General features: G+C 30.9%; 1 protein-coding gene and 1 pseudogene across 2 annotated transcripts; one reads left to right on the top strand and one right to left on the bottom strand.

Annotated features, from left to right (window-relative positions):
- Nucleotides 1–9,025: 9,025 nt before the first annotated feature.
- On the top strand, nucleotides 9,026–16,766 carry LOC100305769 (P-loop NTPase domain superfamily protein). Of its 2 annotated transcripts, none has more exons than XM_041005539.1 (8): nucleotides 9,026–9,315; nucleotides 9,581–9,657; nucleotides 13,803–13,886; nucleotides 14,032–14,126; nucleotides 14,238–14,343; nucleotides 14,772–14,861; nucleotides 14,948–15,034; nucleotides 15,535–15,689. In XM_041005539.1, exons 1-8 carry the CDS (start codon nucleotides 9,291–9,293, stop codon nucleotides 15,586–15,588), a joined length of 618 nt encoding a protein of 205 aa, XP_040861473.1. In that variant the 5' UTR covers nucleotides 9,026–9,290; the 3' UTR covers nucleotides 15,589–15,689. The 2 variants fall into 2 exon arrangements, with proteins under 2 accessions (XP_040861473.1, NP_001236437.2); NM_001249508.3 differs by lacking the exon at nucleotides 15,535–15,689 and adding an exon at nucleotides 16,308–16,766 and having other exon boundaries at nucleotides 9,031–9,315.
- On the bottom strand, nucleotides 12,361–12,938 carry LOC121172900 (F-box protein GID2-like; annotated as a pseudogene).
- Nucleotides 16,767–18,153: the final 1,387 nt, after the last annotated feature.

Raw genomic sequence — 18,153 nt, 5'->3', positions numbered from 1 at the left:
AAAATTTCACACAGGTTGAAAGATGAAAAGAGTGGAGATGAACAACGATTGGATCAAGGTGAAGCCAACAATGACAACAGGTTGAACGACCAAAGTGAGGATGGCGGTGTGCTCAACGACGTGGGTTGGGGTCAATGACAATGATAGTGTAAAAGCTCAATAGTAATGCGAAAGCACAATGCAAGGTGACTGAGGGATCAATGGCAACGACACTAGGTAACTAAGGAGGGCTTAGGGTTGGGTCATTTTTGTTTGGGGAAAATTTCAATTTCCGACAAATAGATCTTTCATCGATATTATTAAAATTTCCAACAGAATTAAATCCATCAGAAAATTATGATTTTTGCCAGAAAAATTATCCGTCAATAAATTTTGTCGGTATTTCAAAATTTTCCAACAAAATATAATTCTTTAGTAAATTTTGTCGATAATTTTGATATTTCTGATGAATTATTTTGCGTTGATAATATAACATTTTTTCTTGTAGTTGTTAAACATGATTGTCTTTCATAGAAGATATAATATGATTTAGAAAAAAAAAATTAGAGTCCCGTGTTTAAATTTTAAGTTTTGCTTATAAAAAAAAAACGTTGTGTAGTTTTTATTTATTTATTTTAAAAATCAAATTTAAAGTTTGACTTTTGCTTGATTTAAATAATAAAAATAATATCTGACATATTTAATTAATTTATTATTTGATTTTTTTACTTTGTAAAATTTGTTTGAGTATTTATTTATTTATTTAGTTTTTAACATATGCTTTCATGTTAAAAAAGTGAATCAAAATAATTATAAAATATAACTTTATATTTATAAAAATGACTTATGTTCCTTAAAAAATTCACTTATGAAAAGATGAAGTATTTGACGTTAAAAATGATGAATTTTTTAAAGATAAATCATGGACACTCAATGTATAATTAAAATTATATCAATATGTGTGAGGCATAAATGCATGAACTAGTGTGTGTATGTGTGTTTATTCTTGTTCATATTTTCATTAATGAAAAACATTCAGACACGTTACTAAGACTTTTTTTGTGTTTCTACAAGTTTTTGGGATTGGTCAAACATAATTTTATAGACAACAATTTCTCTTGAATTTTGCACAGGCAAAATGCATTAGCCACAGAACTTAAAGTTTGATTGATTAATCATATTGCTATACTTGTTGACACACTCACATTGAATATCATATCAGTCAGTGGTTCTGGAAACCATTAGTTAAATCATTCATTGATTTATCAATTTTCATATTCAAATCACAGGACTTTGTGATAGAAATCTGTTCAATGCACCCCAAAACGAAAATACATATGTATAGGGCTTTTCTTAATTTGTATATATGGAGCAGTAATATTTCACATACTATATATATATATATATATAGGTACAGAAAATTTATTTTTAATTAATGCAAGTTTAAGGAAATTGTGAGTTTCACTCCACAACTTGGTAAAAGCTTTTTTTAACATTTTTCAACACATACCAAAAAAATATATTTTTTCAACACAATAACTCAATTGATATTTTAAGAACACAGTAGATAGATAGATAAATACAGAAAGTTGTTCAAATGAGAATATTTAATTATTGCAAAAAAATAAAATAGCAAATACAAATTATAAATCTTGTTTAAATTAATATTGAATATACAACATTTTTTTAATCAGCAAAAGAAATATTTTTTAAAATAGCTATATGAGCATTAATTAATTTTAAATTTTGTTCAATATTAGTATTTTATTAATCTATAATTTTATTTTTTCAAATGAAAAATATTCTTCTTTACTTTTTTGGTCAATACGAGGTGCAGAATTAGTTTGTTAATTTCTGAACAAAAGCTACGTATGAAAGTAAAGTTGTGGCCCATGCAAATGCAACGAGTTGCATTTTACTATTGCCAACAACAGACACAGAATCCCATGGGCCATGCATCACCTAAGAAGTGACAAATAAATACTCTAATCTTGAAGTTGAAGAAGAAAGAGCAAAAATATATACTCCTATGAAAAAAAAATAAAACAGTTCAGAACTCGATCAGAAGCTGTGTCCCGATTTCCGGTAACCTTGAGAAATTCGTGGCGAGCTATGAATCACAAAATTAACTCCAAACCATGTCATGATCAATGTGGATATTTTTTTGCAAAATAAATGTTTATTTTTAATTATAGAATTAAAATTTATGGTCTTGTTCAAGATAACTATTCTAATTTATATAAGAAAGATATTAAAAATTATATTCTTGAATATTTTCATAAACTGGTTTTTTATTTGTTTGGTGAACCAAATTAAAGAAAAAAATAGTTTAGTAAATTTATGGAAGTTCAAAGTAATTTTTTGACATTGAAATATAATATTATAAAAACATATTTTTTAAATAAACAAAAAATAACTGTTAGCCAATTCCCTTTAATTTGTTTATATATTTTTATTTAACAAAAAATATTTTGAATATAAACATTATAAATATATACTAATAATACAATGTATCAACATTTTATATAATTTTTTTATTTTGGTGAATTTTTGGAACATATATATAATTTTTTAGAGTCAGTTTATTATATATGACAAATTTACATGTTTGATCAATGGCTTAATTTAAAGTATGCCGATTTATAACTCATAATAGAAGTTGTAATCTTATCTTAGAAATTTTGGAAAAATGTTATTAAATTATATATATATATATATATATATATATATATATTGATTTTATGAAATTTGTACCATTTAAAAAAATAAACTTAAGGGTACGTGCATCATATTGAAATATATAAAACGTAATCATTTTTCAACTAGAAAAATCATATGCACATGTTCAATATTTATCTAGGACCAGCGTAAATGAAGAAAGGTTTGAAGAAAACAAGTGCAAGTTATTTTTTATTTTCAGTAAAAACATTTTCTGATTTTTTTCCAGAATGAATACTAAATGATATCTGTAGTTTTTTAATAATTTTTAAAAGTATTTTAATTTAAATTAAATATATATATATAGTTTAAAAATGTTAAGTTATTATTTATTTGATTTTGATATTTTATTAATAAAATTAACTATATTAGTAACTGCATGAAAACAAATAGCAGTAAAAAAAATGGCATAATTTTTTTGCATAGTACACCCAAATAAATTGAATCTAATCTTCGTCTTAATATTTTCTTGAAATTCTTTTCGTCCAAAAATAATACGGGAGAAAAAAGCTGATTATACAGTTTTCTTTTTTCACTTTCCGTCATTCATTCATCTCAAACGACAAGAGTTTCGCTTTCATTACCTTATCTCTTTTGTCATTAATTGAAATAAATTTAGATGTTAATTAAATGCCAACGTTTCACTCCAAATAATTTAGAATGGTCCCACGACACATGTGGCAATCATGTGAAACCTTGTGGTCAACAAGAAAAATAGGTGAAGTAAATAAGCGCTTGTTAAATCCGGACTTAAGAAGATAAGACCTCATGAATCTATTTAAATCATTGCAGGAATTTCATCAGATAATTTTAAATCTTGTTGTATATATAATTTCAAGATTCATTGCATATTTTTATCATAATCTCAATTGCTAGAAACATCTACAATGCATAAATAATTAATTAGATAAGTTTTTATCTTAATGAACGTTGTTATTCAGTACGAAACACAAATTATATATGTGGCTCACCATCATTTTTTAAAATAAATATAATAAAAAATTTAATAAAAATGCAAAGTAGAATGTAATGAAAATCAAGATTCGTGCGTATTTAACGAAAAAATCTTTTCGAACGAAATAATATTTTCCAATCTTAATTTTGTGGGCTTTATAATTTTACATAAATTTAAGTATTTTATATAAAAATTTAATTCAATGTTATAGTTGTTAAAATAAATTCTTAATTTAATTTGACGGATCCTATAATATTTAAAAAATATGTTGTTTATGATATAAATTTGTTAAACATATGCTTCAACCAAAAAAAGTTAAATAGTATTATTTAAAGCTAAACAACTCATATAAACATCATCATATTTTAAAAGATTCAAAATCCATCACAAGATTTCCTACAAATTAATTACGTACAGATTTTTATCAGCACATAATATATTGGTAATTCCGTAATTCTGTTACCCATAGATTCAGTCCATTAGATAATAGCAATTTTTTAGTAGTGATGAAAAAAAAATCCCAGGTCAAAAACTGACACGATTATCCTTAAGAAAAAAAATGTTCTCTTGCATGATTTGCATCAAAATAATTTCTTTTAAGCATGAATTTTTCGATTTTTAATTATTGGAATTTTGATCAACATTCCATAAAGTTAGTGAAAATGCTTGTCCGAATAAAACATCCAAGAGTTAGGTAAAATGAGTAATTCACGAAAAGAAAAAAAAAAAAGGAAAGCTAAGGTCTCTGAATATTGATTAATCACACGTTGGTTCATTGAACCATTAACGTGCATGTATTTCCAGCAAAGTGGGAGTAGCAATTAAAAAAGAATCAAAGACAGCCTATACAAAAACAGCATCCAAAACAATTATGCCAAACAGCTTGCTCGCAGTACTACTATTTACTGTATGTTCTTGTTTTTTTGTCATGCGCAGCTAGGTATAGAGGTCAATATACTTTAGCATTAATATGATGAAAAAAAGAATAAACGAACCTTTAAATTTTGGAGAATCATTCAATCCAGATTTAATTACGTACTGTACTGCTTCTTTCGTTATTTTTTAATTGTCAATTTATGAAAAAAATTGTTTCTATGTATTTTTAGTAGTATAAAGTTTAAGTTCACATTAAGTACACCTTTTTATTTTCCACTTAATCTATTAATTATATATTTATTGGCTAGTAGAAATGAAAATGAATAAAATAAATAATCCCACAATTATTAGGGTATGGACATGGTGGTGGGTTCCAAGATGGCTATTGTGACCAAGAGGGAGGCGTAAAAGGAATTCATGTCCAAGAAGTAGACTGATTTCCTTGTCTGTTATTTGTGTCAGAGTTGTTTTTATTATTGTTAGAGGAATTTTTGTAAGAGTTATCTTTCTTATTATTATTGCCCTTGTCACGATATTGTTTTCCACGACCTCCGGTGTTGTGATTGTTGGAGCGAGAAGGTGCAGCATCAGGAGACTGATTTGGAGCGACAGAAGAAACATCGGATTATGTGTGGAGGAGGACAGACTTGGCATCGGTGTTCTTATTGCGACGGTTTCCTCAAGTGTGAGCATAGATCTCGCTAATTATGGACAATATCAAGCTAATTATTACAATAAATATGAACAGTATACATATAGTCTAATAATTTGTTAGAATCATTTTTTTAATTTTTTTAATTTCTATGTAAATACAATAAAAGACGGATAAAAAATAATGAAAAAAGTAATTGAGTGTGAGCTAATAATTAACCGTTACGTTATTATAGTCTAGGTAGAATTAAACTTAGATTATTTAAATAAGAACTCAACTTTAAATCTTATAAATAGAGAAATTGTGATAGACAAGAAATATTTCATTAAAAATGAGTCATGCAGCTAAGTGGCTCAATGAAAGCATAAACAAAATTAATAAATATTTTGTATTAATAACATAGTAATGAAAGAAAATGATTAATGATAGATGTTAAATGAAGTCTAGTATGCTCTTCAATTCATATCATATTATATATAATTTTGACTGTTTTAATTTATTATTTTTTCTAAATCATAAATTAAAATAATTCTGATTGAATGAGAAATATCTATAAATGTTAGATTTCTGGAAATAATTTTTAAAATATTCATTCTCAACCTAGAAATTTAACAACATTTCCAATGTAACATTTTTAAAAAACTTAAAAGAATCTCTCTACTAAAATCCCTTTAAAATATATATAATTTGAAATAAAGGAAATGTTGCACAAGTATTAAACTAATAACTATCTTAAAATCTAGACAGAAAAAATATGTGATTCTGCAACTAAAGTGCCCTTTTCCTTGAACAATGTATTATTAATAATATATATAATTTATTAACTCGTCTGGAAAAAAAAAAACTCCTATTGTCAAGACATAGTGAATTTAAAGTGAAAATTAAAGCAATATATTTAAGAGCGTAAATAAGTCAAGTCAAGCACTTAAAAGTTCATATTTTTCTTAATAAAAAAATAAACTTGAATAAAATAAGTTTAAAGTTTAAATTTGACTCAGATAAAATTTTTGAAGCTGGGACTTGAATCATTAGCTTATTTATGACTTGATTAATTTGTTTTTATTGAATTTCTCCTTAAATATTATTTTATTAATTTAGTATATTTAACAATTTTCTTCATGCTACAGATTAATTTAAAATTGTAATAAACTATAACTTTATATTTACCAACATTTCTTAATAATATATTAGACTTAAAATATTTGATAATTAATTCAAATAGTATATTTCTTTGGAAAAAATTATAATCATCAATTTGAGATACCATGCACTCTTAAAAATTGATACTATCATATATATAATTGTGTGTGCATGTGGGTGTATAATGATGATAAACAAAAGTTACACCTTTAAATAATATGATAAATAAATTACAACTATTTAAGTGATGGGTGTATATATAAAACATTCTTAAGTTATTAATATGCAAATTAAAGTTTGAATTTAAGTCGTTTAATTATAAATTTGAAGTTATTTAACTAAACAAATGATTTTATTTTTGGTATACATGAAACAAATGAATTTTAGCCAGCATATATAATGACGTACTCGAACTTAAATAGTTCAGAATTAACATTATATTGTTCATTTGTGCTTCTAAATCTCTATTATTATATCATCTAATTCCAATTTTAACTCATCACATTCGTTCAAATTACTACAGTTTGACCATGGAGTTGACAAGATAGAGACGTATCAAACTTTGGCAAAGACTAAGATGCACACGAGGTGTGAGTCAATTCTTTGCCTACCATATGTCTAGCACCATTTGCTTAATTGCTTAAAAACGCATTATAACCCATTAAACCATACTTCTCTATCTCAACTGCAGGTGGGATTGTCTCCCAAGAGGTTGGTTGGTCTAATCATCCCTTTTAGGTTTTGCCCAAAAATGTTTTGCATGATGCCTCACTTCTTTGATTTGTGCTTCTAGAGATTAATGGGGCCACCACTTTTATACACATCTTATACGCATGGTTCCCTGATAAAAATTTCTTGTTTTGGTTTTATCACAATTTTTTCCACCTTCCCAGCTAGGCTTAGTTTTCAAAGATGAAGATTATAAAATATACATTTCATGTCACACAGTCATGTCAAGTAACCATTAAAACTAAGATCACCACATAATTACCTATGATAGTTAAAGTTAATTTATTGTGATAATATGCATTAATTTAAGGATGTGACTGATCTAATACATTCCCCTTAAGTTTATGCAATAGTTTCTCTTAATTCTAATTCTCAAATTGAAGATAATATTTAACCATTGCATACTTTTCTCGGAAGGCAATATCTGGCGTACTAGCTAATATAATTTAATTGGCGTTGCGTGTATTCTGTCTTAAAACTGAGATTTTTTTAGGCTGATGAATATAAATCAATATAAGCTTACAATGCAGAAAAGTACCAAAGGAAAAACATCCAACATTTAAAAATAAATAAAATTTGGTTCTCTCTATTTGTGCAGCTGTGCCAAAAAAAAAAGTAAAAGAATACACACTTGAGATCACCCGAGAAGATCTAATCATGCAAGACAGTGAAATAAACAAAAAAATAGTATAATTACTCAACAAAAGTTATTTATTAAACTAATAGAAATTACTCAAGTTGTAATATATATGGCCATTTGCAATGGCAATATATCTCACTCAAGTACACCACCAACGGGTATGAAAATGTCTCTTAAATAAATTGTGAAGAAGCATGGGGATAATTTCTTACTAAATTCGATATTGTCTTTTGGGATTCAAATATCTTAGGAAAGCATAAATTATTGGCTTGTGAGAAATTAAAGTCTTGAGCTGGCTACCCAAAGATCTCATTGTCACGACGCTAGATGATCTAAAAGGAAACTTCTTGACTCATGATACAGTCAATATTCTCGAAGAACAAAACAAAATATGCACCAAAATCCATCTCTAAAACCTACCGTTCAAAGACCATGATGATGGAAACCAGCCATGTCTTTCGAAGCCTTAAATGTAAGAACTAAAAGGTTATTTTGGGCCGAGAAGAGGCCCAATAATCACTTGGAGATATAAGTATACCACTCAAATGTTGTCCATTTTGGCAAAGGTTATTAGCTTAACAACTGAATGCTGAAATTTTGTAATAATAATGAATAAAAGAGATAACTAATATTAAAACACAAAATCTCTTTGTTGATTAACAACTTCACATCCACATTACAGGTGAGGTTAGGAGACAGAAAAGCTCAAGCATACCCCCTGCAACACAGCAAGACACGTGTATCAATTCGGCCTGCCAACTTGAAATAAATTGGGTTGGGCCTTGGCCCAGTATTTTGTCACCTAATCCAATCCAATGTAGGATGCGGTGGTGCAACTACATCACTTGTGGAAGGTACTGTGAACTTTCAACTTTCATCACTAAACAGGTATTTATATCCCACTGAATTTATTGTGAGAATAGATAAATTGGTTTTAAAATAAAAAAGATGGGTGCTGATTTTCTTTTCTTAGTATGACATAATTTTCTTTACTTTAAAACAGGTGAATCTTTTATCTCTTAAACTTCTCTATTTTTGGTCCTTTTTCTTCAAGTGTTTAGACAAATAAATCGTATCATTAAAATTTTTTTCATAAACTTTGTTTAAAAAGTTTAATAAATAAGCTCAAATCTGTAGTCATTTCTTTTAAATTGTTGAAATATTTTTTTCGAAAAAGCTTATAAAACATAGCACAAACTATTTATTTCATAAATCCAAATAAATTTCTTAAAAACTATTTTTAAAAAATTACTTCATAAAAAAACTACTAGCATTTAAAATGCCACTTAAATTTGTTTTCATAAAAAAAAATTATATAAAGAATTTTCATTTTCATTTTAGCCTTTAAACCTACGAAGTGGAGATCCTCGTCCTCACGGAAAGCATGATATAGGAGCCAACATTTTTTGTGCTAAGTGCAAACCACGCCAGAATTTCATTATTTCCATTAACTCCCGATTCGGCTTAAATTGGAACACCACCAATTTTCGTGGGAACCAACAAAACAAAAAAAGGGTCCAATTTTTTGAAAATTATTACCATCATTCATATTCATCAACGACCCCTCTTCTGTGCCCACTTCCAAATCTTCTCCTCTCGCTATGGGTTGCGGCTCCTCCCTTCCAGGTAATCATATTGTACCCATCTCGGGTTTTGTTCTTTATTTATTTATGGCTAAAGTTTTAGCCTTTTTTTTTTTAAACTCTTGTGTTATGTTGTTGATTTAGCTCTGGAGGTCAAAAGGGGTTGAAAAAACTTGTATTTTTTGGCTGATCATTGTTTTGATTTGTGATTTTGGGGCTGTGGTTTAATGGGGTTCGGTTGTTAGAAGCAATCATTGAGTTTTTGGCTCTGATGGGGTTTTGGGGGGAAATTGTTTCTTTGTTTGCAGATAGGGGCTCAAGGCAGTTGGGTCGACCCAATTCAGAGAATGGTGGAGGGCAGGACGCCAAGAATCTGAGGGTCAAGGTATTTGTGTGCTGAGTTCTTGGATTGCTCATATTTTGCTAAATTCTTTGATTTTTTTATGAGAATTAAGAAGGAAAAAATAGCTTTTTTCCTATAGGGTGTAATACATTTACATGTTTTTTTTTTTTTGTAAACTTTTGGATTTGTTGTTGAGTGACGAAGTGGATATCCATAGGGAAGCTGGGGAGATTTCTGTTTTTTTGTTGTTGCAAATGATTAGTTTCCTGGATTTTGTTTAACATTGTTTTTACATAATTTTGAGACATTGGACTCTTTGTTGAGCAAGCTTGTATTTGTTGAATAATTAGTCTAGCTTTTGTATTTGTTTGGATTGATTTTTTTTTTCTTTCAAAAAAGGACAATGTTTATTAAAATAAACACCAAGTTCAATACAGTGTCTAATTCTGTTCAGTTTTGGTATGCTGGAATAAAATGGATCATTTAGTACATTTACTTTAGTTTCAATAAACTTTGTTGTATGATCTGCTATTTGCCCGAGAGTATTAAAAAGAATCATCTCGCGTGCGATAGAAATCAGCCACCATACATTCTTTATAAAACCTGCAGCTACTCACAGAAGGAGTACACCCACAACTATGTGTACAGGGTGGTTAAAATTGCAAGAAAGCTCGTATAATTGCACAATCTTGCAATTTTTTTAGTTGAATCCCATGCTGAATCTCAAGGAAGATATCAGAACTCGTTCAAGATCGCACCAAATCGCGATCTTCTACGTGAAAGATGTGCATTCCAATTCATGTTGATCTTTAGGGGTGGGTTTCGAGTTCAAACTTTTGGATTGGGTTTCAGTTCAAAACCCATATTTCTTGACCCAACCCAGCTCTCAAAATTGAGAAAAATGTGCACTTCTGATTTCGGTCATTCTTGCGCAGCTCTGCTTCATCTCTAGGGTTTGCCTTCCCTACTATTCTTCCCCTTTTCTTCGTTTGAAACAAACATCAAGTGTCCTATTCTTCATCTCCAGTTACATTTTTCATTCTTTTTGGCTTGACTTTGCCTGGTTCTCCATCTCACCCATTTTTTGTTTTTCGCTCCACTATTCTTGCATTTTGTTCTTCTCTTGCCCTTTTCCTTTATTTTGTTTTTGTTCCCCACTTTTTAAGGCTTAAATATATTTTTGGTCCCTGATATATACTTGACTTTTGCATTTGGTTCTTGATAAAATTTTTCTTCAAATCGGATCCTAATATTAAGTTTTGCCTAGGGTCCCTGCCGTTAATTAGGATCCATTAACTGCTTACATGACAGTTAATCAGACACGTTGGCATTGTGAATGTATATCATGCCAGTTTTGATGATACCAAAAGTTTACTTGATGAGCACAAATTGAATCAAGTCAAAGAACAAGATCAAGAAAATCTAAGATAATGACTTAGTAAATTTGTTAAAAGAATCTCAATTTGATTGCTATAATTTGGCCTCAAAATCTTTACTGTCAAAATTCTTTTATTAAAGTTAAATCAGTTCAAAAATCTCTTTTTAACTGGTAATCGATTACCAGGTTCGTGTAATCGATTACCAGAGAGTTTATGAAAATAGCATATTGAAAATTTTGAACTAATGAACCAACGGCTCAAAATTATTTGAATTTTGATTTGTGTAATCGATTACAAGAGTCATGTAACCAATTACTAGCGAAGAGATTTCTGAAAAACTATTGAAAAGTTACAGCCCTTCAAAGATATGACTGTGTTGAACAAGCACAATGGGCCTATATATATATGTGTCCTTACTTTGAAAATAAGAGAATTCTCAGAGAACTTAACTTTCAAAACCTCTCTAAACATCTTTGGCCAAACTCTTGCAAATTATTTTAGGAACTTCAAGTTGTATCATCTGCTCTAAAAGAGAGAAATCATTTTGTTCATCTTATAAAACTCAGTTGTAATCAAGAGATTGTTTGTCTCTTGGCGTGTGAGAAACTCGAACACAAGGGTGAGGGATCCCAAGGTGTGTTCAAAGATTGTAAAGGATTTACAAGGATAGTGGAAAATCTCAAGTGGGTTACTTGAGAAATGGACGTAGGCACGGGAAGTGGCCGAACCAGTATAAATCGAGTTTGCAATTCTCTTTTCCTTTATCTTGTTTATTTTATTGCAATTTACTTTGTCTTGCACATTTAAAGAACATTGTTAAATTGATTGCTGCTTCTTCTTTTACATTCTAAATCTATCACATATCATTTAAAAGGAGATTAAAACTTGTTAGTCGAAAAAATTTTAAGACTTAATTCACCCCCCTTCTTAAGTTATTGAGGTCACTTGTTCAAAAGGCATGCGACGTGTAGTGCCACGTGCACTCGTTGCCTAAGCGGGACTACCTGTGAGAATTTTTTTTTTCTTCCAATGGAAGACTGCACCACCAGTTCCGTCCACTCTCAGCGTCTTGACTCCTCCAAGCGGTTCAACGGCAAGTATGTCCCAAAAACCCTAATCCATGCCTTCACCAAACTCGAATCCGCATTCCACTCCCTCGCCTCCGATGAACACTTCCAAGTTATTTCTCATCCCAAAATCCAAACCGCACTTCGATTCTCGCAAAAGGGTATCTCCAAAATCCAATAAAGTTTCTGTCTTTTGCAGAACGAGCTCGCAGAGACTCTACGGGACTATGTGGGCCACGAGAGCCCGCTCTACTTCGTGGATGGTGGATGGGTTATGGAAGAATGAGCAGAACTATCAATCATCTGGTGGTTCTGTTATTGAAATTCATCTTCTCATAGTAGTGAATGGAGAGGAGCGAGAGAGGTGAACCTCATCTTTCTCCGATCATAGTGGCTTCGATCGAATCACCTGCGGTATGGTGGGGCCCTTGGCCGAGGAGCAAGAGAGCGAGGGCGAGGTCGAGGAAGAAGATGATGTTTGTTGAGGCTTGGAGAAAGGGAGAGATAAAGCATGTAGAGGCGATGGAAGCCACCGAGCGCAAGGACCATGAATCATAGTTGTTGCTACCTGCAGCCCGACATCGCCAATGTCCGTCCGTCCACGTGATTCAACACCTCAAACAGAAGGTTGTCATCGAAATGCACCAGCCCCTCCATGCGTTCCACGTTGTCGTCATTTTCCACTGCCTTCGCCTTCTTCATCTTCTTGTCCTCGACATCACTGCCACTCGCTGATGGTGGCAGTGGACACTTCATCATTGAGATCACTTAATGCGAATGCAAGCACCCTTTTGTCGTTTGGGTCTGGTGGTGGCAGAAAGTTAGGTGCTTGGTTTAGAAGAAGGTGGTTGTTACTACTGTGGAGAAGAAGGAGAAGAATGACGTTGTTTTTACTTTTTTCAAAAAAAAAATTCCTATGTGTAATCTCATTCTGACAAAGATTACACGTGACACCACAAGTCGCATGCCTACATGTTCGGTTAACGGTCACGTAAGCAGATAACAGATTCCAACTAACGGTAGAGACCTTGGACAAAACTTTTAAAATATTAGGGACCTAATTCGAAGGAAAAATTTATTAGGGATCAGATGTAAAAAAATGGGTATATATCAGGAACCAAAAACATATTTAAGTCACTTTTTAATTTTAATAATTCTTGTTCTGCCTCTATTTGTCATGTTGTGCTTCACAGTTTGCATTCTGCCATTTATTAATATATTTTTTTTGTTCAAAAGGGTGGAGTCAAACTCCGGTACTTAAGGGTTTATAACAAACTCACACACACTGCCCAATCAACTGAGCTAGACTCCCTTGGTTATTAATAATTTTGTTGTCTACCTAAAATCACAATTTTTTATCATTCACGTTCTGTCTTTTATTTTAATATATAGTTGTGGGCGAGCCCTGGTGCAGCGGTAAAGTTGTGCCTTGGTGACTTGTTGGTCATGGGTTCGAATCCGGAAACAGCCTCTTTGCATATGCAAGGGTAAGGCTGCGTACAATATCCCTCCCCCATACCTTCGCATAGCGAAGAGCCTCTGGGCATTGGGGTACGAAGTTTTTATAGTATTAAAATTTAAATGTAAAAATGTTTGGGTATTCTTACAAACTAGTTGAAGGATGAAGGGATTTAGTTGAAATTAATCACAACAGTTTCTGTTTATCTGTTATACTGCCATTATTTTCTTGTTTAGCCTTTAAAGGAAACCATAACTAAACTTTGAATGTCACTGGAAACAGCTTGTTCTCTTAGGTGATTCTGGTGTTGGTAAAAGCTGTATTGTTCTACGATTTGTTCGTGGTCAGTTTGATCCAACATCTAAGGTAAATATATGTTATTTAGTACTTTTATTTTTATTTTTTAATGTAATTTTTTTTAATATAGTTTATGACAAAAAAATATTGTCGTCTTGATATGTTAATTATTCCATGGAATTGTTCTTATATGTTTTAGACTTTGTAATGTAAGGTAACTGTTGGAGCTTCTTTTTTGTCGCAAACAATAGCTCTGCAAGACTCTACAACAGTCAAGTTTGAAATATGGGATACTGCTGGTCAAGAGAGGTGACTGTCATTTATCTTTCCAGATTATGCATAACCTATTGTACAAACCATTCTTATTTCAACAACAAATGTTTTTTGAAATGAAATTTGTTTGCTAATTATCTGTTTCAGGTATGCTGCGTTAGCACCGCTATATTACCGTGGTGCAGCAGTTGCAGTTATTGTTTATGATATAACAAGCCCAGAATCTTTCAGCAAAGCACAGTACTGGGTTAAGGTAGATTTGCAGTTATTGTATGGTTCTATATTGTCATTTCTTGTTTTGTTAGTTATTTGAAATTTTGAATGATATGAATAACAAACAATTCCCCTATCATATAGTCTGGAACTGTGCAATGATGTATAGAATACATTCCTTTAAACAGTGGTGGCATGCTTTTTGCTCTTTCGGAGGCTTATTGACCCTTGACAGACAAATCACTTGAAAATTTAAAGGAGTAGAAAATCATAGCACATAGTTCTCTTTGACATACCCATAATTGGCATCTCTTTGATGTACAGCCATTGTGCTGTTGTGTGTGTGTGACATGTTATAAAAATCATTATTAGATAGGAGCTTTTTTTTATAGCATAGGATCTATTTTATTAGGATTTACATTTTCTGTCTATTTTGTTTTAGCAACTTAAATATTACTAATTTTTTAGGAGCTACAAAAACATGGAAGCCCTGATATAGTGATGGCACTGGTCGGTAATAAAGCTGATCTTCTTGAGAAGCGGGAAGTTGCTGTCCAGGTAGTGCAACACTATGTAATATAGTTGTCATATAAACAAAATAATCATTTTTTTCTCATATAGTATGCTTTACTGTTTCCATGAAGGATGGCACTGACTATGCAGAGAAGAATGGTATGTTTTTCATAGAGACATCTGCAAAGACAGCAGATAATATAAATGAACTGTTTGAGGTATGTTTGATGTTTTCTTCCTTACAGTTATTAGATTATAAAATTAATCATGACATTTTGTATTTGGCAAGAATGAGAATGTACGAACAATGGAAAATAGTTAGCTGTTGTGATTGTTATGGCAAATAAGGTTGGAGATGGTTACGTCATACATTGGGTAATTCTACAGTTGTTTTGACCTATTAAATACCATGATCACAGTTTTATCTTCTGTACGTAAAAAGAAACATCATAAAATGATTTGGGAATCAATGTCTCTTCTGATTGAATGTATGGTTCCAAAATGATATGTTCCTGTTTTGATACTGGTCATATGGTCCGAAGTCTAGTCAGTTTTAACTTAAGTTACACTCAGGCTGCAAGAAGCTTAAGTCAAAAGCATGCTCAAGTGTTAGGAACTGATGAAATACTGTTTGATATTGACTCGTAGATCTTTAGGATTTTCCAGAGGCTATGCTAGTAGTAAATTTTGGTTTTAACTCTGATCTTTGGTCTCTTAGGACATTGTTGACTATGCTACTAGCAAGCTTCCCAATGATGTTCTTGCTGCTTGAAGATAGTTGTAGCAAACTCATATAGACCTATTGGAGGGGCTAAAGATGATCTTGGAATAGGAATCCTGTCCCACAAAAATCCAAGATTGCATCTTTTGTAACAAAGGTAATAATCCTGGTCTTGGAATACACAAGGGAGTTAACTGACAAAAAAAAATTAGGTTAGAGAAACCGAAATGGCCAGGGCTACATTTTAAGGTTATGCGGGATTGCTACTTCTAGAGAAGTTCAACAAGCATGCTGGAAAGCACCAGCTGCTAGGTACTCTCCTACATATGCAAAGGACCGAGCCTCTCAAGAATCACAACCATTGGATGCCTGCTGATTATACACTGAGGATAATAAATAAAGATAAAAAAAAGTGTTGTTTGCAACCAAGCATGTTTTTTTGGTATGAAAATAACAACACTTAATTAATAAAAAAATATTGTTGATATGTTATTCTGAAGTACTTTCTGTTTCTGACCTATAATAATTAAATTGTGGTTTCCAAGATCATGATTGCATATTTGTATAAACAACCTCTCTTCCTCATCCTCAAGACTTGGATGCTTACTGTCTCAGATTTGCAATAGATATCATCACTGTGCATATCATTCTTATTGTTGTGAATTGCCTTTAAGCTTATGAGTAGTTCATGTATTCTCTACATCCTCATTTTTTGATATATCATTATGAATTTCATACACCCTTAAGCATTGAAATGTTGCTTTTCACAGGAAATTGCCAAAAGACTGCCTCGCCCATCAGTTAGTTGATGTAGCCAGATAGCAGTTCAGTAAGGGAAGGGATCTGCATTAGCTTTGGATCCTTCAAAACTATATAATGTATGGATTGTGTTTATGTATATTGTGATTAGATAATTTCTATGGTCTTTTTATCAACCTGTAATAATAATATCCTGGAGGTCATGTCAGATAGATGATACGTATTAGGCTATGCTTTGTGAGACCCACAAATACGAGTCATGTCTGTTATGATTTCATATCCCTTGACTTGTCTCTTATTGATTGGTATGCCTAATTAAGGCTATAATATCAATGATGCCAAGTGAGACGCCCATGCATTTGGATTTGGTTGTTACAGACCATGCTTTGTGAGAACCACTAATCAATGCTAAATTGAACATATTTGGATGTTGGTGGTTTTATAAATTTACATTGCGTCTTACGTGGACTGATCTTGGTGCATAATCTTTTTAATACCACTACTTTAGATTATAATTTTAGACTTGGGAGGCATATGGAATCGATTTGTTTAGATTTATCATTTATGAAAGCAATTTGTAACTTTTTATAAGTTTCTCTTAGGTTTTCTTAAGGTTTAACTGCTTAAGCTTATAAACAAGTTCACATTTGATAGGGGTTTATTGAATAAGTACTTGATTAAAACATGTCCTTATATCCTTATATGAGTTAAAGCTTGTAATGTAGAGGCTATGAATAAAACTACAATATAATTTATGATCATTTGCAGAAAAAAAAAAATTGTTGGCACAATTTATCTGATTAAACTCCTTACAGTACCTAATGCAAAACATTAAGCTTGATCCACGGTCGGCGGACTTAATTGAAATATTGGGTTAACTTAAGCTATGCTACCAAGACAATTATGTTTGTATTTATAAGATTATTTATTATATAACCAAATAATTATTTAAAAAAAATATTATTTAGTAAAGTGTGAATTGCATTTCCTTTACGCAACCAACTTGGGCTAGGCAAGGGTGACTGATTAACGACTAATGAGTAAAGGCATGCCAAAAGTCAAATGGAAAATGACGTATACAATAGGCCGTTGCTATTTCATTTTTTATTTGACTTTTGTTTTAATAAAATAAAATAAAAGCCAAGGCTATTTCAATTTTTTAATTCACTTTTGTAGGTTTCAAATTTCTCGTTTATGTTGCAAAATTCTGGTTTGTCTTAGTGGCTGGCCACGCACGCGTCTTGATATAATAGGCGGTTTACAGCATCGTGTCGGCAAAGTTTATTAGAAATTTCAAAATGCTTCTGCCGTTTGATAAGAATTTTCAAAAATCATGATTGAGTTAATGTTCATCAAAATATTTACAACTTAATGCAATTATAATCTGTGTTATGGAATTGACAAATCACCTTAAAGCCTTCAATTGTCAAAAGATGAATGAAGGTTAATGGTAGAATTTGAATTGACTCAGTTTTCAAAGTCAAAACTTGTTTTGATGCTTAATCATTTTTACTTATATAAATTGCTCTTTTGAAGAAGAAATAGTTTATGACTTTACAACTTGGTAGAATATATATGATAATTAACCTGTAGAAATCTACACTTTCAGAAATAAATATAACTTGATACTTTTAGTAATTAAACTAGACAAATGTTGAACGGTATTTTAAAGATAATGTTTAAAGAATAAAAAATGGAAAATTTTAAAATATTGGGTTAACATGTAATTTTTATCCTCTTATTTTTTTAAATGTGATTTTAGTTTTCTTATTTTTTAATTAAGACATTTCATCTTCCATTTTTAAAAAGACTGTGATTTTAGTCCTATATTTTTTAATTGAGATATTTTATCTTTCA

This window comes from Glycine max, chromosome 10 (assembly GCF_000004515.6).
Source record: "Glycine max cultivar Williams 82 chromosome 10, Glycine_max_v4.0, whole genome shotgun sequence".
NCBI classification, from domain to species: Eukaryota; Viridiplantae; Streptophyta; class Magnoliopsida; order Fabales; family Fabaceae; genus Glycine; species Glycine max.
Note: the sequence above shows the minus strand (reverse complement) of the source record. Positions and strands in the feature narration are given on the sequence as shown.

Excerpts from the sequence above, each read along its gene's own strand:
- LOC100305769 (XM_041005539.1), top strand. The coding sequence starts at position 9,291 with ATGGGTTGCGGCTCCTCCCTTCCAG. Across the intron at positions 14,127-14,237 it reads GATACTGCTGGTCAAGAGAG|GTATGCTGCGTTAGCACCGC; the intron begins GTGACTGTCATT and ends TATCTGTTTCAG. Across the intron at positions 14,862-14,947 it reads AGCGGGAAGTTGCTGTCCAG|GATGGCACTGACTATGCAGA; the intron begins GTAGTGCAACAC and ends GTTTCCATGAAG.